The sequence below is a fragment of the Talpa europaea genome (assembly GCF_964194135.1).
Source record: "Talpa europaea genome assembly, chromosome: 10".
NCBI classification, from domain to species: domain Eukaryota; kingdom Metazoa; phylum Chordata; class Mammalia; order Eulipotyphla; family Talpidae; genus Talpa; species Talpa europaea.
Genome location: NC_140077.1, coordinates 98,643,354 through 98,664,972, shown reverse-complemented (window position 1 = coordinate 98,664,972; position 21,619 = coordinate 98,643,354). Strand labels below are relative to the sequence as shown.

General features: G+C 35.9%; 1 protein-coding gene across 1 annotated transcript in view; it reads right to left on the bottom strand.

Moving 5' to 3' along the window:
- Positions 1-1,006: 1,006 nt before the first annotated feature.
- The window catches only part of NAF1 (nuclear assembly factor 1 ribonucleoprotein), a gene marked incomplete at both ends in the record, with an annotated part of 36,311 nt that continues 15,698 nt past the window's right edge, over positions 1,007-21,619 (bottom strand). The window contains 6 exons of the mRNA XM_084245972.1: positions 1,007-1,479; positions 4,741-4,843; positions 8,246-8,297; positions 9,114-9,271; positions 14,962-15,044; positions 16,825-16,918. Coding sequence (XP_084102098.1) covers positions 1,007-1,479; positions 4,741-4,843; positions 8,246-8,297; positions 9,114-9,271; positions 14,962-15,044; positions 16,825-16,918 — 963 coding nt within the window. The remainder of the gene's footprint in view (positions 1,480-4,740; positions 4,844-8,245; positions 8,298-9,113; positions 9,272-14,961; positions 15,045-16,824; positions 16,919-21,619) is intronic.

The following is a 21,619-nucleotide window of genomic DNA, read 5'->3' as shown; positions in this document are numbered from 1 at the left end:
GATTATCCTTGTCATCTCAATGAGTGGCCTTACTTATCTTTGTTGGAATCCTTAGGTTCTTCCATATTTATTAAATGAGGACCAGTTTAGATGACACCTTAAGGCTTCTATTTCTAAAGTTCTGAACTTTTCTTATATTTACATATCATGATGTAAAATGCTCACTAGTTATTTAATCAAAAACTCTAAATTCAGTCAGTCATTTGATAAACACTAAGCACCTAATAGGTGCCACACATATGGGAATCTGGGTAACAGACATGGAAGACACTATGTCCTAATAGACTAACTCCTAACTCACTAATTCCTAATAGGAGTTAAATACATTTTGTGAATAAACAACACTTCATTGTAAACAATGTCTATACCCCTGTAAGTGGTGAAATGGTAAAGTCTGCCAAAAAGTATCCAAATAATGAAAATCTGCATATATAATTGAAAACTTACTATGATTAATAATTACAAATTTTTAATTATAAGTCATAGTTTTTGCTAATTGTAAGGTTTTCCATCTCTTTGCTTTACTTGCTTTAAAAAAAATTAAGACACTTAAATTTACTGGTAAATTGAATTTTATGATCAAATTTCCAAAGTTTGCAAAAATAGTTTATTTTAAAGACTTGAATAGGACTTTAACATCATATTTTCAACTATACCAAGTCAATCAATGAGCTTAGTAGGTTGAATCTGTGATGAAAGTTCCTTCAGATCTATTTTTTGACCTGTATGCTTTATTTAACTGGGCAGGGATGGGGAAAGCACAGATGCAGTTTTAAATATTACACATTTGAATTTTCCCTCCATGAATTTGAAGTGAAGTTTTCATACAGACACATTTTCTCTAAGGTTACAAATATATATATGCTTATAAGTGAGGGAATCATTTATTATTTTACAGTGTTTTAAAAATCTAGTTTTGTAAATTCTAGTTTTAAAAAAAAAGTCCTTCCTACACAATATTAAAAATCTACATTTCTCTGGAAATGCATACATTCACCTAATTCACCTAATAGTATGGCCCAAAATGAGAATTACTGTCTCCAGAAGAAGCGGGTGGAGGCAGGGGTGGAGGAGGGGGTGGAGGGGGTGGGGGGAGTGAGTATGGCATGGGTAGTACTGGATGAGCTACCATGTGAGGTGCAGGAGCCCAACCCACGTTTAAAGGTGCAGGTGGGGGAGGTGGAGGTGGTGGGGGAGGAGGGAGTGAAAAATTACGCATGTCAAACGCTGGAGGGGGAGGAAAGGGATACTGTGGCATGATGGGATTATCTTGTCTCTGAGGTGGAAATCCCAAAGTCTCCTGAGATACCACATGCTCTGGGTTATAAAACTGTGGAGGTGGGGGTCTGCCATGACAAGGTCCAGGGTATCTGCCCCGGGAAAATCCTCGTGTGAATTCTCTGTTGCGAAATCCTTTGGCGGGCTCTAAAGCAGAGCCGTGAGCATTCCAATTCTGATGTACTTCTGCAAAATCTTCACCTTTGAGAGGGGAAAAAGCACAAAAGCAAAATGAAAGCTAATTTTAATACATCTGAAACATTGCTAAAAATTCAATAATCCCTTCTTATGACAGTTTCAGAAGTTTAAGGCTGAATATTATCACATTTAAATAATCCAAAAAGAGGCCTCCATGGTGGCTCAGGGGGCTAAGTCTTAGCACTATCATTACCAGCCACTGCAACATGAATTCCATCCCCAGCCAGGGAGCTAAGCCACATGGTGCAGCAGACCTCTCCTGTCTCGCCCGCTGTTGCCCTTAGCAGTTTATTTCAGTAGATCTGCCTGTTCTGCTCCCCACTCTCTCTGGTGAATCCTCTCACCCCCCAACCCTGCTCCTCTGGCCTACACCCCAGTTTCTGTATGCATAAATAAAAACAAATCTTTTAAAAATAAATAAATAAATCCGAAAGACAATTGTAAATAAAGTCACCATAAATATTGTGGAAGACATTCTTTTTCCAGCTGAAGATTGTGTATTCTAATAGATACCCAAAAATGCAAGTGCTAAATAGTATAACATTTCTATTTTATTTTTTTAATAAAGATCCAATCTGCCTTCCAAAATGTTTCCAATTTACATTCCCAACAACAGCTACATGTTCCTCTTTCTTCACAACCTCCCCAATTCATTTTTTGGAGTTAGTGTTACCATGACACCAAAACCAGATATTTAAAAAGAAAACTGGGCCTCCCCGGTGGCTCAGCGGTTGAGCGCTGGGTTGCGAAGCTGCCCGCAGCCTCTGCAGCGCCGGTTCGATCCCCGGCTGCTCCCCGGACACTGGAGGAGGGTCCCACATGGCGCGCAGACCTCTCCTGCCGCCCGCTGCTCCCCTCAGCAGTGTACTTCAGTCTGCCTGCTTTGCTCCCCTCTCTGGCTCTGGTGAATTCTCTTACTCTCCTGCACTTCTGATGGTACCCAGTGCTTGTATAAATAAATAAAAAATAAATCTTTAAGAAAATAAAAAAGAAAAGAAAAAGAAAACTATGACCAGTATCCCTCATGAATATAAATGCAAAATCATTTGTCAAAATATGAGTAGAATTCAGCAATATATAAAAAGAAGTATACACTATGGCCAACTGTCACTTATTCCAGTATGCAACACTAGTTTAATATTCTAAAACTAATGCAATTTCCCTTATTAACAAACTAATAAAGAAAAATATCTTATCAATCAAAACAGAAAAACTGTCAAAATTTAACTCATTAATGCTATTTTTCAATGTCAGAAAAAATAGGAAGAGTTGGCAATTTCCTCAACCTGATATTGTACTATTTATTTATTTATTTATTTATACATACAAGAATCGGGGTACAGGCCAGATGCACAGGAGGGTGAGATGTTTCACCAGAGACAGGCTGGGGAACAGAACAGGCAGACTGATGAAATACGCTGCTGAGGGGAGCAGCAGGTGTGACAGGAGAGGTCGGTTGTGCCATGTGGGACCCTCGCCCATTGGCCAGGATCGAACCAGTACTGCAGAGGCTGCGGACAGCTTCACAGCGCGGCGCTCAACCGCCTAAGCCACCAGGGGAGGCCCTGAAGGATATTGTACTTAATAGTGAATCTTTTCTCCTATCATCAGGAACAAAGCACATTTATTTAACATAGTGCTGGAAGTTATAACCAGCAAAAGACGGGAAAAAGCATACATTTTTTAAAAGCTAATTTTTTCTTAAAGATTTATTTATTTATTTATTTATACAAACACTAGATATAGTCAGAAGCAAGGGAGGGTGAGAGAATTCACCAGAGCCAGAGCGGGGAGCAGAGCAGGCAGAAGGACCGAAGTACATTGCTGAGAGGAGCAGCGGGCAGCAAGAGAGGTCTGCGTGCCATGCAGGACTCTCTTCCAGTGGCCGGGGAGCAGCCAGGGATCGAACTGGTGCCGCAGAGGCTGCGGGCAGCTTTGCAACCCAGCGCTCAACCGCTGCGCCACCGGTGCGGCCCTAAAAGCTAAATTTTTTAAAAGAATGGTTACAAACACTTATTCTCTGATAAAAATGCAGACAAACAAGAGTAACTCCTACTTTGGTGATGGAATGTAAAGTGGTAGGGCCACACTGGAAAAAGTATGGCAGTTTCTTTAGAAACTAAACATGCATCATCATGTCATCCAGCAATTGTACTCCTAGATATTTAGCTCAGAGAAATAAAAAAACTTTTGTCAACACAGAAACCTGTACACAAATATATAAAGCAACTTTATTTCCATAATGAAAAGCTGTTAAAAATCCAGATGAGAAAAGAAAGCAAACATTGTAAAAAAAAAAAAAAAATATATATATATATATATATATAAAAAATCCACATTCCTTCAAAGGTTCAACAACCTATGACATAGTCACACCATGGATTACTACTCTGGAATGAATTATGTATTATATTTATATTAATGAATATATTATATTTGACATATAATAACCTGGATAAGTCTCCAAAAATTGTTGCTTAGTGACAACTGTCTCCAACAATTGTTGCTTAGTGACACGAAGCCCTAATCCTAACATAACCTGAGACTATTTATATAAACATTCTTGACACGATAAAACATATTACAGAAATGGAGAATAGATGAGGGGTTGGCAGGAGTTAAGGAGGTGGTTGGAGGGAAGAAAGTGGGTATGATTATAAAAAGGCAACTTAAGGGATCTTTTTCTGTGATAGAAAAGATGTCTATCTTAAGTGTAACTATGTTAACAGCCTGGTTATGGTACAGTCCTATGTCCCGTATAGCTCTGTAAGATGTTACACAATTTGGAAAACTTGGTAATAAGCACACAAATCTGTTATTAATTCTTACAACTGCAAGTGAACTTACCAAAAGTTTAGTTATAGAAAAGGAACAGGAAAAGAATGATAAAAGGGAATCCATGTTAAAAAAAAAAAAGTACCTTAATTTAGGTATTGACTACCATATCATTTCACTGTAAAACCAGAAGCAAATAGGTTTCAGCAAAAGTGCTGAGAAGCACAAATTACTCTGACAAGGATTAGTTTCCCTCAGTTACCCGCAGAAGCCATTTTTACCTCTTTAAGGCTTGAAAAACTACCACTGACTATTCATTCCTATTACTCTCTCCTATCACATCCTGTGCTGTGTAATGCTTGTGCCTTTGATGTTAATTGGATGCCAGAAAGTAAAGAGAAAACCCAGATGTTTTCTCAGTTTATTACTGATTAACTTATGCAGATGTAAATGAAAACATCAAAAAAAATTTATGTTGCATTTACTCACCTTGTTCATTAAATTCAGATTTGAATTTTTTCCGACCTTGAACCTGAGATTTTTTCCTCTGTTTGGCTTCTTTTTCCTTTTCATCATCGCTGAAATCTAAGGCCTTGCAGAGAAAAATAGAGAATTGTGTTTCAAGGATTTTCCAATTCAACAGTACTTATTTGGAGGTGAGGATAATAAGCCTGTTATTTAACACTATCCTGGAAATAATTTATCCTTTTTGATACTTAACCATCATCCAGTAATAAGTGAATTAGATACAACAGAAAAATCAAGCATTTTTTGGTAAGTGCCTCATGACTCTTAATATAGGCCAGTAAATAAGATAATTTACCCAAGGATTTTTGTTTTTTAATTCCTGTACAGTTTCACATAGGTCAATTCTTAATAACCTTCAGATATAGTCAGTCCCTAACTAGAAGTCAGACTTCTAGCTTAGAAATAAGATACATCATAGTGCAGCTGCTGAAGGATAGATGCCATGGGAATGGGTCATTAGGACTAATCAAATGAGAAATGATCAGATCTAAATAAAATTTTATACCTTTCACTCAAAAATATACACATGCTCATTTTATTAAAAGATTTATTTATTTATGCATACAAGAGCTGGGGTACAGGCCAGAGATGCAGGAGGTGAGAGGCTTCACTAGAGACAGAGTAGGGAACTGAACAGGCAGACTGACCGAAATACACTGCTGAAGGGAGCAGTGAGACAGGAGAGGTCTGCTGCTCCATGTGGGTAGCTCTCTGGCTGGCCAGGGATTGAACTTGTGCTGCAGAGGCTGCGGATTGCCTCATAGTGCGGTGCTTAACCCCTTGAGCCACCAGGGAGGCTCCACATGCCCATTATATACTAGACACTGCTAAATTCTTTACAGGTTCGTTCTTTAAATAGTAAGATGTTGGCTATTGTTAAGGGCTACAAGTAAATAATAAAGACAAAATAAAGGTGGAAAAAAATCACAGGGGTGATTATTTAGATAGGATTGCAGAAAAAGCCTTTGATAAGCAGAAAAATGCATGACCCAACTTATGAGAGGAAATCCTTTAAATTACAAGAGGGAAGATTCAAATTTAACCAAGAATTGGGGTTTACTGTACAACCCACCGAAAAAACAAGGTTATAAGCGATTATATATTGACTTAAATGACTTCACAGTAATTATGAATTATTATAATATCAGAAAACATTATTACACTCAATAAAAAATATGCAAAAACCAGGTCACTGTTTTTGTATGTATGCATATTTAAAAGAAAGAAATAAAATATATATGAAAGTCTTTAATGGAGTTTTTAGTATGATCTTACTGAAATATATTCTAGATCAAATGTTTCATGTACTATTTGTCCATTTACCTCAGAATCTATAATCAAATTCAAAAACATCAATTAAATTTAGCACCTTCAAGTATGTGTTATTTTATTACTGATTTTATGAGCTAAGTTGTGCAAGCTCATGTTAAATCTGGAATCTAACAGACAGTAGAAAACGATGAGATCAGAGGGAAGACATTCCTTTTCCTGAAACTGTTTATTCAAATGAAAAAGTAGATAAATAGGAGCATTGCTGGTAGCTTAGGGGTTAAGTCTCAGTGCTACCATCACAACAGCCTGAGTTCCATCCCTGGCCAGGGAGCTAATCCGCATGGTGCAGCAGACCTTTCTTGTCTCTCCCGCTGCTCCCCTCAGTAGTGTATGTCAGTAGATCCGCCTGTTCTGCTCCCCACTCTGTCTCTGGTGAATTCTTTCAACCCCCACCTCTGGCCTACACCCCAATTCTTCTACACAAAAAATTAAAATAAAATCTTTCTTAAAGAACATTCTTAAGTGAAACTATATTTAAAAAAAAAAAAGGGTAGATAAATATATCAATGAATTTTATACTGTGGGAATATGGAGCTAAAAAAAGAGTAAGGAAGACTTCTTGGTACAGAGTAACCTAAGACAAATCTTTAATGATGACTTAGCAATGAAAATAACCCAAAGAAAATTTTCAGAAAATGAGTGCAGGGAGACACTCTATACTGAGAATAGAAAATGGTTCTATAAAACAAAGTGAAAGTTTCTTACAGAGTAAGAATTCAGAGACAATAGAATTACAGAAGTTTAAAGAACTTTATTGTGCTATTTTATTGTGCTATTTTAAATAACAATATCAATTAAAGAACAGGTTGGGGTATAGAGGCAATAGTTTATTTTTTAACTTTTCAACATTTTAAAAAAATTGTTTGTTTTTTTAAAGATTTATTTATTTATACAAGCACTGGGTACAGTCAGAAGCGCAGGAGGGTGAGAGAATTCACCAGAGTCAGAGTGGAGAGCAGAGCAGGCAGACTGACGAAGTACACTGCTGAGGGGAGCAGCGGGCGGCAGGAGAGGTCTGCACACCATGTGGGACCCTCACCCGGTGGCCGGGGATCAAACAAGCACTGCAGAGGCTGCAGGCAGCTTCGCAACCCAGCGCTCAACTGCTGCGCCACCGGGGAGGCCCTAAAAAATTTGTTTTTAATGGAGGCAGCATTTGGATACTCCTATCAGGGATTGCCACAGTAGTGCATCCACCACCAAACCACACATAAGCCACTGTGCTTCCTTCCTTCTTTGTTCTTACCCGTTTCCTATCCTCCCCACTCCAGATGCTTCAAGCTTTCAAGGGTTAGTTTGTTTTGGTTTCCAAGGGTTAGTTTTTAAGCTTGTCCTTCTTCTACTCTTGGTTTAGTTACTCTAAAGTCCACATTTTAAAGAGACCACTTTGGCAACATTATACTGTATTTGCCTAAAATCAGAGACTTCACATTTTTCATGAGCTCAACTACAATTAAATGTTCATGTTAGAAACAGACATAAAGGTATTCCCTCTAAAAAGCAAGCCCAACATTTCCTATTTCACAGATGATTTTTTTTTTAAAGTTTAAACCCCACAAATTCCAAATGAGTTTCCCCCACTATCTCAAAGTAGAATGTTCCTATTTAGTAGAATTTGGTAAGTTAATTTTTGGGTGTGGGAACACCATTACCATTAATTTATATGGAATAATTTTTAAGAAAGGCAGTTATTAAGTCCCATTAACGAATATCTTCATGTCCTACAAGGAAAATTAACTAAATTGAAAAATAAAATTTTTTAAACTGACAATTCTGCTTTACCACTTTATCAACAAAATTGATTAAAAAACAGGAAATTACAACGGAAAATGAAGGTGGTGATTAGTAAAATGTGACTTTTTCTAAAACTGGAATGATCAAAAACTCTAAAAAGCAGTTGGAAACTACAGGCTGGTTTTCAGCCAAATTCCTATTTTTTTTAAATAAAGTTTTATTAGAACATACACACTAAAAGGCATAAAACAGTCATCTCAGAGAATGTGAGAGTGATTGGCTCGAAGAATAATATGAACACCAAGCAGCATTAAGGACCTCCTAAAAGCAAAGAATGATAAATTTATAAAGTTAAGTTCTGCCCTGCTTTCTAAAATTTTGTGTAAAAAGATACACTTACATCTGGCGGTGGTTCCTGATCATTCTTCCATGAAGCATCTGATCCCCTATCCCTAGGAAAAATTAAAAAAAAACAAGGAAATGTTAATATTCTGTCACACATTTGTGAGTCAATCACCTAAAATAGGAGTGTTTTCTACTCTTAATCTGACAATATTTTTAGGGGTTCATATTCACTACTTCTTTCCAAAGCATTTTAGTTATTTTTATGGAAAGATTTATTCCACTTGAACTCATAGGCCATTGATTCATTGGAATCATATGCCATTGATTCCAATTAACATATAGAAAACACAGTTAACCAATGGAAGCATAAGTGTGCAGGTAGTATTTCTGTACCATAAGCCACAGCACCATAAGTGTAATTTAGCATGTTTACACACAAAATGGAAAATGCTGGCTTATTGGCTAAGTCAACCTAATTTTACCATGGCTTGATACACAACTCTTCAGGGACACATTTTAGTTGTTTTGCCTATACATTTATTATTCTTAAGAAGGCTGAAATTTATTCATTTTCTTGAGAATTACAGTTTTATTAAATAGTAAGCCTATGAATATAATCAAAGAAAATTTAAAACGGAAAAATTCTCTCAAATGCCAGTAATACTGGAAGTAGCATATATATGAAAGAAATTATACAATGGAAAAAAACAATGAATTAAAATTCAGAAAGCTTATATGGCCCAAAATGTGCTGTTTATTACTGGATCATGTTGTTTTGAAAAAAATGTACATGATCTCTATCTTTATCTCTATAAATGTACTCTGTGAAGACAGGCACCATTTAACTTTAAGAAACAATGATCACAGATAATTATTCCCAAAACATTAGAGAACAACAACTAACAAGTAAATAAAGTACTTACTTAAGTTTTTCTGTGAATATATATTGGGTAAAGTCCTTCATTGATGGCGCAAAGAACATAGTATCTTTTATTTTAATACCTTTACTTTCAATGTGCTCTGAAGAATTAAACCGTAACACATAAAATGGATGTGCAACAGGTCCAAATATCTCAAATATCTAGATAATAGAAGGAAAAAACTCTTTTAAACATTTGAAAGAACAACTTGAAAAATTAGTGATACTTTAAAAGTACCCACTTATAATTGCTTAAGGTGATTTTATCAAAGTTAGATCAACAAAATAAAATTTTGCATATAGATTCAAAGTGTTTGAACTTATTCTAGATTTCATCTTAATGAGTTTAAAATAAGTAACAAGTTTGCTACTTGTTAAATTCAAACTGCTTTGGTGGTACTAACTATCAATAGATGCAAATTACAAATTTTTGGTTTTATTACTGACATTTAAGTCATTCAATAAAAAGAAACAATCAAAATTGGTAACTTTTGAGAAATAAAATGTTGTATGTTGTTTGGAATCTTATGACATAAAACTAACTTCTGCTGCCATGATCTAATCAATCACTTCTTTTATTTATTTTCAGTGGTTAACATTGTCATAAAATTAAAGCCACAACTTTTCCAATTGAAGAAGTAGCAGAGTTTAACTCTGTTATTATTTCTCGAAAACCAAAGATGCCATACAGTCTTTAAAGTAAAGGAACTAGTTTCAGTACATACATAATTTCTAAAAACGCTTTCTGAATAAAAGTAAGTCTTTCATTTTCAAACTCTTCTCAAAATAAATAGTTGAATGTTTAATGATGTTTCTGATAGTATATGTAGCTTATAAAAATTAGATCAACACTAATATAGATTTTTCCTGTTAATAAATTTTTCATTTGAGATTATACTGTAATTTTGTATATTGGATCCTTTCATTTATTGAAGAAACAATGGTTTACAACATTGCATATAATTTAGAGGTATAAGATCACACCCTTCAGATGTTTGGAATGACACCACACACACACAACTAGGGCACCCAGAGGCCTCCACCACAAATCATTCTGCTCACCCCCCACACTCTGTTCCCCACCCCCAGTCTCCAGTAGCCTCAATGTAGAACTAAGGTAACCACACCCTTTTAAAGCCTAAGGTTGCATTAAGCTTTTCCCAGGTTATAAATACTCTTCACAGGTATAATTTCAGTGGCCATATAATACTCTTTTATAAATCTAACACATTTTACTTAAATTAGTCTTATAGGAAATTTAGGCTGCTTTCAATGTATTTCAATAATAATGATGCTGGAGAAGTATATTTATATGTAAATTTTTATACTTTAGATTTTCTGAAAACTGATTTATAAGAGATGAAATTATTAGAGCCAAAACTAAGATTACTACTAAACCTCTTGGTGAAATTTAAATTACTAAATCAGAAATTTATTTTTTATTATTAATCTGGACTAATGATAACTAACACAACACTGAAAATGCCTGTTTATTATATCCTCACAGTTGTTTATTTTTGACAGTAAATGCTCTCTCATTTTATGCTCTTCAGTATACCATTTTTTTATTATTAAGTTATAAAACAGCTCACCACCATTTCTCAAGGCTTGATTACTCTTAAAACATTCAAGGCAATTAAAGTGCTCATGTATTCTGAAGTAACACTAATAGCCTCAAAAAGTCTAAAGCTTTTTTTTTAATTTTAAAAGCAAACAATATAAAAAAGTAGCAAGAAATTTGCTCTGAAAGGTTTAAATAAAAACAGTAGACCTCTTGCAACCAGAACTGCATAGGATAAACGGATCTACCCCAGCACCACTCTCACATACATTAGAGAAATATACTGTCTTACTTCTACTTTTTAAACAGTCTTAACAACTATCAATTTGTTTAAGCCCCTTGATAAATACAGACAAATCTGATTAAGTTTGGACAGGGATAATAAACAGCCAAGTGTCCTATGGCTCCATTTCTACGTGGTAAAATAATCACTGTATGTGACCTGGCATAGAAAGCTGTTTCCCAGGGACTTGATTCCTCGATAGCATGATTTCATTTTCTAACTGTGAAACATGATCTCACTAGAGAAATGATGAACAGCTTTAGGTTTATGCAAAGAACGAAATGTAACATGATTCTTAGACAAAAGCAGAGCATATTTAGTTGATTATTCTTAGGACCATAATATTTGTAAGCCAGTTACTCTAAAATGAGTAACTAAACCTTCAAGGTCATCCAGAATTGTCTCTTATGGTCGCTTTACACTATTTTGACTTCTTATTAATAAAGATGAAGAAAAGAGAGTACTCTAATTCACTGGTTAAACAAATGATTGCTTCAATCACTGTGTGTATTCTATATCACAGGTTACTGACAAGAGAAGAACCACTGGGCCTCCCTGGTGGCGCAGGGGTTAAAACGCAACCTATGAAGCAATCCGCAGCCATTGCAGCATGAGTTCGATTCCCAGCCAGCCAGGAAGAAACCCACATGGTGGGACAGACCTCTCCTGTCTCGCCCACTACTCCCCTCAGCAGTGTATACAGTCAGTCTGCCTGTTCTGTTTCCCACTCTCTCTGGTGAATCCTCTCACCCCCCGCATCTCTGGCCTGTACCCCAATTCTTGTATAAAAATAAATAAATCTTTAGGAAAAAAAAAAAAAAAAAGAGAAGAACCACTCTCAACAGAATCAAGAGACTGAGAAAACTGTGACATCTGACCAACCAAGACTTTACCATAAATTATTTCTTTATGAAATGATCGGTAAAAATTCATAATGGGCCTCCCTGGTGGCGGAAGGGGTTAAGCATCACACTATGAAGCAATCCGCAGCATCTGCAGCAAGAATTCAATCTCCAGCCGGCCAGGGAGCAACCCATATGGAAAGGCAGACCTCTCTGTCTCACCCACTGCTTCCCTCAGCAGTGTATTTCAGTCAGTTGCCTGTACTGTTCCCCACTCTGTCTCTGGTGAATCCCCTTACCCCCGCATCTCTGGCCTGTACCCCAGCTCTTGTATGCATAACTAAATAAATCTTAAAAAAAAAATTCATACTCAGTGATGTTTAATAAGGAATCAGACTCACTGTTTTGGTCTAGTAAAAAGTAAAACAAATGCTAACAACAAAAATAAAATCTGCTCTAACAAAGACTCAAAACAAGTAACCAACAAATTCACAGAATACAGGGAAAATAAGTAGCAAAGTTGACAAAGATATTTTAATTCCCTGCTATTACAGAACTAAATATTATGGCATTTTATTCATCACTTCTCAAGAGAAAAGAATATTAGGATCAAAAAGCAAAAAGTACAAATGCAACTCTGAGCTTGTCCTTTAGTCAGTGAGGGAGGAAAAGCTTTGCGGTTTTAGCTAAATGGCAATAATTTCACTTCCACATGAAGTTTTAGTGAATTTTAAAAGATACACAAATACTTATCACTGTGGTTGATGATTATTGTTACTACTCAAGAGCAGGGGATAAAGAAACAGTGTATAAAGGTTTGGAAACGAAGGTTGAACTAATTTAGTGTCTAGATAAATTATGCTAATGATCTAAAAGGAGATTGAATATCATTTTCTGGTCACTGGTTTAGCTGATACTCTCAAACCTTCCCTACTTCCACCATTAGTTGCAGGAATTATTTCAAGGTCCTTACATTTATAATCAAATATTTTTGAAAGCCTTGTCACTTTTCGAATTTACAAAGCTTTCTATGTAAAATTTAAAAATAGATGTAATTTATCCCTCTAGACTAAGTCACATAGCTAAAATTGGAGGCGTAAATGTTACATTTTTATTTGAATCCTCTCAAAGTCATATGACAGCAAAACTGAATATTATTAGTCATTTACAGAACCGAAAATTCAAACGTATTGGAGAACATGAGAAATGTGAATTTAGAGGCTTTTAATTGACAACATATTGGGTATTTTGAAATTAAAATGGTCTAAGTTAGCTACTAAAAAGACAACTGTCACGACAATCAAAAATAAAAGGAATCTTGAAAATAATCAGTTTCAATTCATAGTCAGAAAATCAAGGAATATGTTTCCCGTGCCTCTACTCCCCTATGCTCTTCTACTACTTTGTTGAGGACACCGAGAAATGTTTTGCTTTTTCACCAGGGCAAAATACTGGTTTCTCCTAAGTATCCAATGTGCATGGAGAGCTGCTCACAGCAGCAGTGATCTACTCATTTCTCATCCCTTTTCTCTCTCAACCTTCTCTAAGGTTAAACCCTGAGCACATCTCTAACCTTTTTAAAGACAACGGCAGCACCGACACTTAGAAGTACCAGGTCTAGCTATGTCAAAGGAAGTGACAACCGCACCATCACCATCCTTCAGTGTTAGAAAGTCTTTCTCCCCTTTCTAGAATTGCTGAAAAATATTAGTTCCACAAGCCAATTAATTCTGCTGCTAACTGTTTGGCAATCCCAACTGCCTCATTTCTCTTTGCCTGTCACCCTAAAAGACTGCGTTGGTAGTGCAAGGTGGCAGGACCCTGTCAAAAATGGATGCCTTTTTAATTGGTATTGGAATGGAATAGTAGGGAAGGCAAAGAAAAAGGGAAGATAGGAGAGTCAACCTAATAAGATAGTTTGAAATATATGTTTTGTTTTGATTAAACATAACTAATTATATGTACTAGAGTAACAACAAAGCCAACTACTGTTATCCAGGGAAAACTAAGCCCCAGAAAGCAGCTTCTCCAAAGATAGCAGGCAGTTTCTTCTTTGTTTTCAAATCAATACACATTTACTTAGACATAAAATTTACAAACGACCATACTACAGACAGTGGGGAATACTGACATGAATAAAATCTTGTTTCTACTGCCAGAAAGGAAACACCACTTGATATATAGTCTCAATCTTAGAAGGTTCTATATGCTTGGCTGACTAATCAGCATTGTATATTTGCTGGGGAAAATGTATGGTCTTCCATATTAAGGATGAACAGTAAAAATATATATAAAATAAAATATATATATTAAAAAAAAAAAAAAGGATGAACATTAGTAAGATGGCTACAAAGGACTGAACCATATGGTGAGCTGAAACTATTCACAGTTTCTCAGAATGCCCACAGTGACACTTTACAACTACTGCTGAAATCTTTTTGAACTTGAAAAAGATTCCACTCACTCTCAGCTTCCACCTGAGGAAGTTAGCCTAAAAAGTTTTGGGTCACTACACAAGGGACTCACAAACCAAGAGGTTAAGAATACTATACTAGGGCCTCCCTGGTAACACAAGGGGTTAAGATGCAACCTATGAAGCTATCAGCAGCCACTGCAGCACGAGTTCGATCCCCTGCCAGGGAGCAACCCACATAGCGCAGCAGACCTCTCCTGTCTCACTCACTGCTCCCCTCAGCAGTGCATTTCTCTCAGTCTGCCTGTTCTGCTCCCCACTCTGTCTCTGGTGAATCCTCTCAACCCCCACACCTCTGGCCTGTACCCCAGTTCTTGTATGAATAAATAAATCTTTAAAAAAAAAAAGAATACTATACTATGGAAAGTCTCTTGTCCTCAACTCTGAGTACATAGAGGGTAGGGGACTTTATCTTATCCAATTCGTATATTTACTGCCTCCCAAAGCACCTGACAAATATTAGGAAAAATTCTTAAACTGTGTTTTTAATGTCTCAAGCAGCAGACAGTTGTAAGCAATATTAAACCAATTTACAGACAGAAACAAAATTCTGAAGAAAATCAAGAATGTACTAAAACAGATTACTCAACTTCTAAAATTAATAAACTCTTACTAGGACAGACAGGAAATATCAGAAAAACCAATCAACGAAGAAACAGAATAATCTGTAAGATTTAAATTTTTTTTACAAACCTTTCCTGCTGCCTGTCGATCACTTTTAAAAACTACAGTCTCCTCATTAACTGGAGGTAGGTTAGTCATAGATTCAATTATTACTGGAAAATAAAACAAAATAGATTATTTCAAGATTTAATCAGAAGATAATGGAGCTTTTAAATGGAAAATTAGCCCTTAATTCCAACATAGTTTAAAATAAAATTTAAAGTGGATAATATGCCTCAGTAACTATTCCTGTTGGATAAACAAAGTATTTATTTCCAAGTATCACAGAGAATGACACTTTTTAATACAAAAAGTTAAAATTCTAAGAAATAATTTGAAGTAATAAAACCTCAAAGATATTGAGTCACCTATTAAAGAGTCAAATTCAAGCTGCAAACATTTTCTCAATTTTTACCCAAAAAGAAAAATCACTTTTAATCACAAGACTCCTGTTTTACAAGAAATTAGTCTTTCTCAATCTAGAAATTCTTTTCCACAAAGTACTGGTACATACTTACTATTAAAGGAAAAAGTTAGACCTCACAAAAGTATCTTCCTTTGAACAGATGAAGAATGACAGAGCTCACAGTAATTTTTAACACTTCTCTTCTCAAAAAGTAAAAGCATTATCCCACTGGTCTAGCATAATCTACAAGTCTTGTAAGTGCCACAAATGTTACACAACCAATCTACCAATAGCAAAGAGAAAAAAAACTAAACATGTTAAGTTCTTAGAAAATTACAGCAGCAAGTAAGAGCACTCAATTACATTACACAGATAATGCCATATCCACTTTGGAATGGTATGTATTAGTTCAGATTATAAAACTTCATGAAAAAATTTCTATTGTATAATATTTAATTTCAACAATTAAGTACTTCTAAGTTCTAAACATGTACAGATTATGGGTCAACATTTTTTGAGCGAGATCTGCTTCTGGAATAAAGATGATAAGCAAGGATTGATAATGACAGTGTGCATTAACAGACTCCATTCTCAATCACCTCTGCTCTCTCTAACCCCCCTCTCCCAAAGTCAAATTGCATGCTAAAATATCACCCACATGACCAGATTTCTTTTAGCTGTAATATCTAGATCTCATATAGTCCAATAGCTACATGTCATGGCATTAATGTTAGCATTAAATATTAAAACTTTCTAATTTACATGTTTATAAGAGAAAACCAAAGGTGGTAGGTAAAATAACCCCCAAAAGACCAACACACACCCTAACCCCTGAGCTTGTGGATATATTACCTTACATTAAAATAAGTAAATAAATAAAAAATAAAGACTTTGTAAATACCGTTAAAGTTAAGGATCATGAGATGGATATTATCTTGTAGGCCCAATCTAAGAATTCTTAAAAACAGAGAACCTTAAAAGCTGTGGTCAGAGAGAGAGAGAATGGTGGAGAGAGGGTCAGAAAGAGGCAACATTATTGGTTAAGGATGAAGGAAGGGGCCGTAGGCCAAGAGATGCAGGTAACCACTAGAAACTGAGGGGGAAGGAAATGGATCCTTCTTTAGAGCTGTCAGAAATAAACAATTCTGATGGACCCACTGATTTTAGCTCTGTAAGGCCCATGTTACCTCTGGCCCACAAAAAATGTAAAATAATAAATTTGTGCTGTAGTTAAGTCACTAAATTTGTACTAATTTAACAACAGTAAACAAAGAAAATTATAGAAAAATATTTCAGTAAAAGCTGACTTTAAGTTTCCAGAGTCAATATATTTACATATTGCTAAGTACATGAAAACTGAATTTATCTGATTTTAAAATGAAATTTTTTTACCTATTTCACAAAAAATTCACTAGTCATAGTGAAGTCTGATTAAATTATTAATACATGCTTAGATATAATTTTTATTAATACAATTATTTACATACCTAACTGCTCAATAATACTCGAAACCATCCCAAGAGGTTTCAATTCAATATCTTCAGGCAAAATAATTGTGAGTTCTTCAACAGAAGGTAGTTCCTATAAGATAAAAAAGCATTAACTTCCTCCCATTTCAACAGCCTGAATTTTTAAAAATGGGACTTTGCTTTCATTTAAAGTGCTACACACATTTCTGAAGATGTAACATTAAGTCCTCGAACCATATCTTTGATGTTGTCCTTTTCAGTGAGTGACAGTACTTCTCCAACATCTACCTAAAATGACACAGAAGGTCTGGCATCTACACCTGACCCAGATAAACTAAGAATGTAGGCAAAAGTAATATTCTGGATTTTTTAAATTATATTTGAATAGGACACACACAAATGCAAACATACTACATCCCTGAACAATCCCAGATAAAGAAAAGATAGAATTCAAAACATAATTTACAGAGACATTTCAGACTTTCCATAACAGTAATAATTCTACTGGTCACTACAATTTCTCCAAAGAACAGTTCCCTCTCTTAGTGTCTTGATTTGACTAATTAAGTTGACTGATTAAATAGCTGAACAGAGAGGCAGCAATCTTTTGGGTAGAATGGGGCTCTGTGAAGAAGACATGAATGTTTGGACTCTTTAAGAAAAAAATATAGAATTCCTGAAACAGTCCAGAAAAAGTTATGAAGGTGTTGCATAGAGAGGGATCTTTATGTTAAAAAAACTAAATTTTGCTACATCTAAAGATTTCCCTTTTCTGACCTAGCTGCTTCTATCTCAGTTGCTATAGAAACTAGATAGTGAAGCAGAGATAAAGCTGAAGAAAAATCTAAAAATACAACTGACCTTAGGCTTTAAATTAAATAAAGTTTCTGTTCTTCACCTTTGCCAAATGATCACAACTAACTCAGAAGGAAGTTTTTCTTAAGAAGGACTGAAAGTGTAAAGATTCTATTAGTGGCACGTTAGGAGTTAGCTTATGAGAAAGGTAACTTTTGGAGATACGTTGGGAAAACCTAAATAATACAATATACTGCAGATGAATGTACCACAGATAATCATTTTCCTCTACTGGGAGTCAGACAAGGTGCTTAACAAAACAATTTAACCAGAGTAAAAGTGTAACTTGCTTCTAGTTGATGCTGCTTTCCAATCACAGAATACTTACCAGGAAGGATCTAACCAACTAAGGATCTAACCAACTCAATGCAGAAAACTAACTCACCTCTGTATGGCTAGTATGGCTGGTGCTGGAGGAAAGATTTTGTTTAACATATCTGAATTTTTCTGAGAACTTTTAGAGAAGATGGTCAATTGCTGTTTCAACATATGAAATACGGAAAGTCTTTTCCTGGTAAGACCATTGTTTGAAAGCGCCCATGTGTTTATCAGAATAAAGAAGGGATATCGTTGTTAGAATGAACTTGGAAGGAACATACAACATGAAATAGCCTTACAAAAAGTCGTTTAGCTAAAGAAACCCCAATTTCTGTTAAACTTAAGACTGAAGAACTGTAATGTCAGGGGACTACAGACAAAAGGGCTTTGATTAAAGTTTAAAGGGCAATTGCAACAATGTGGGTCTGATTCTGATTCTAATTCTTGGAGTGGCACTTCTGACAGGTGGCAAATGGCATTTTCTTTCTTTTTTATTTTTTTTAAATTCATTGTTTTTTATTTATATCTTTACATCATTGTGTATTCCCCACAAAATTCCCACTACCAATTCACCTGTGAACCATCACCATAGTCCCTTGTAAGGGATCAGGGCAAAAAAAAAAAAAAAAAAAGCAAACCAACAATAATGACAAAAACAACAAAATTAGCAGGCAACTATAAATCAGAGACATTCTGCAAGGGAGGGGGAGGAAAAGGGATCAAAACAGGGGAGAGAAGAACATAAGGGCAAAGGGCATTTTCTTTTTTTTTAAAGATTTATTTATGCATACAAGAACGGGGTGCAGGCCAAGGTGCGGGCGGTGAGAGGATTCACCAGAGACAGAGTGGGGAACAGAACAGGCAGACTGACTGAAATACACTGCTGAGGGGAGCAGCAGGCAGGTAAGGAGGGGTCTACTGCGCCATGTGAGTTGCTCCCTGGCTGGGGATCGAACTCATGCAAGTTGCGTCTTAACCCCTTGTGACACCAGGGAGGCCCCAAAGGGCATTTTCTTTTTTTTTTTAATTTAAATTTCATTTTATATATTCCCCATACAATTACAACCCCCTTATTTTGACCCCAATCCCTCCTTTCCCCGCCCCCCCACCCCCCATTGAGTGTCTCTGGTTCATAGTTGTTTGTCAATTTTGATATTTTCTTTCTTATAGTTACTCTTTTACCTGGTCCCTTATTTAAGTTTTCTAGATTCCTGCTATGAGTGAGACCATCTGGTATTTTTCTTTTTCTTTCTGGCTTATTTCGCTGAGCATGATCCCTTCCAGTGTCATCCATGTTGCTGCAAATTGCATGTGTTTATCTTTTTTGAACGCTGAGTAATATTCCATGGTGTTTATGTACCACATCTTCTTTTTTTTAAATTTTATTTATTTATTTTAAATAATAAATTTTATTTTTATATTCCCCATACAATTGCAGCCCCCCCATTCTGACCCCAATCCCACCCCCCAAAAAGTGTCTCTGGTTCATAGTTTTTTGTTGATTTTGATTTTCACTTTCTTATAGTTATTCATTTTCCTGGTCCCTTATTTAAGTTTTCTAGATTCCTGCTATGAGTGAGACCATCCGGTATTTTTCTTTTTCTTTCTGGCTTATTTTGCTGAGCATGATCCCTTCCAGCGCCATCCATGTTGCTGCAAACTGCATGTGTTTATCTTTTTTGAATGCTGAGTAATATTCCATGGTATATATGTACCACATCTTCTTGATCCAGTCATCTATTTTTGGGCATTTGGGCTGTTTCCAAAGCTTAGCTATTGTAAATAGTGCTGCTATAAACATAGGGGTGCAGGTGCTCTTTGAAATTGATGTTTCTGTGTCCTTTGGGTAAATACCTAAGAGTGGAATTGCTGGATCATATGGAAGCTCTATGTTTAGTAGGTCCAGAAATCTCCACACAGCTCTCCATAGTGGTTGGATCAGTTTGCACTCCCACCAGCAGTGCAGGAGAGTTCCTTTTTCTCCACACCCTCGCCAACATTTGTTGTTGCTAGTTTTTTTAATATGTGCCATTCTCACTGGTGTAAGATGGTATCTCATGGTAGTTTTGATTTGCATTTCCCTGATTACAAGTGATGTTGAACATTTTTTCATATGCCTATTGGCCATTTGCATTTCCTCTTCAGAGAAGTTTCTTTTTAGCTCTTCTGCCCATTTTTTGACAGGATTATTTTCTTTGTTTTTGTTGAGTCTCAACAGCTCCCCAAAGGGCATTTTCTAATGAACAAGGGTGTAATGAAAACAATCCTGCTCCCTAGCCAAATTCTGGTAAGATCTAACGCAAAAATATTCATTACTTTTGGACTATGATAAAGTCTACTGCTTAAATAAAGTCAGGCATAGGTAGAAGGTTATTAGGAAAAAGATAAGGAAGTCTCCAAAAGAGGAAGTGCTGGTAGATATTTTACAAAAACCTCTGAACTGGCAAGAGGGCAGACCACAAGTCATTAACACTTAGCATAGAAAATCAATGTTATGCTCTGATAAATAAATGCTATTTGTGTATAAAATGAAAGGCTCCTCGATTTCTATTTCCTATTAGAAGGAATACAGGCCCACGCAATATAATTAAGTTTTGGTACAAACCTAAACTCTTAATCTCCATTTTTGATTTTTAACTTTAAAGGATAAAAGAAATATATTTTCCTGTTTTCCAATAAAGGAACAAATCAAGTAGAGAAGGATACAAAGTAAACAAAAATTCCCCTCTCCTACTGCTTTCAACCTCTCCATTCTACTCTCCATAAACAGCTGATAGTTGTCTGTGAAGGATATTTGAAAGAAATGTTATAACGCAGACATAAATTTGACATTTCTAACTTTAAAGTGCTACTTAAATAAAATAGCAACTTGTAAAAGCAAGCAAGCAAACTATCCTTTTTACCTATCATATTGTGCACATCTTTCTATCATTTTGTAACTCCTGTCATAAATTCTGTAACTTCTGTCATCAATTTTTCTAAGTGGAATTGCCAATTCCAACGGAAGGAACATTTTTAGTTTTGACAGATAGTGCTAAATTTCTTTTCAAAAACTTAGTTACATCACTTCACACTTTTGCAAACAATGCGGTACTCTCTACAGCCCTATCATCACTGAGAAGCAAACTAAATCTCTGCCAGCCTGATAGGTATATAAAATAGTATCTTGCTTTAATTTGAATTTCTTCATTAATTTGGGAATACTGAATATCCTTGCATATATCCCATTTGTGTTTATGAATCATCTGCACACGTCACACATTTTCTTTTGGAGAGTTTGTCTTTTCATTAATTATTAAGAGAACTTTGGGATTTTAAGAACATTTGTCCTGGGCCTCCCCTGGTGGCGCAGGTGGTTGAGCACAGTGCTGTGAAGCTGTCCGCAGCCTCTGTAGCGCTGGTTTAATCCCAGCCGGCCGGCGAGGGTCCCACATGGGGCGGCAGACCTCTCCTGGACTGCCCGCTGCTCCCCTCAGCAGTGTATTTGGTCAGTCTGCCTGTTCTGTTCCCCGCTCTGTCTCTGGTGAATTCTCTCACCCTCCCGTGCATCTGGCCTATACTCTGGTTCTTGTATAAATAAATCTTCAAAAAAAAAAAAAAAGGACATTTGCCCCGTAGTAAATATGCACAATGCCCCTTC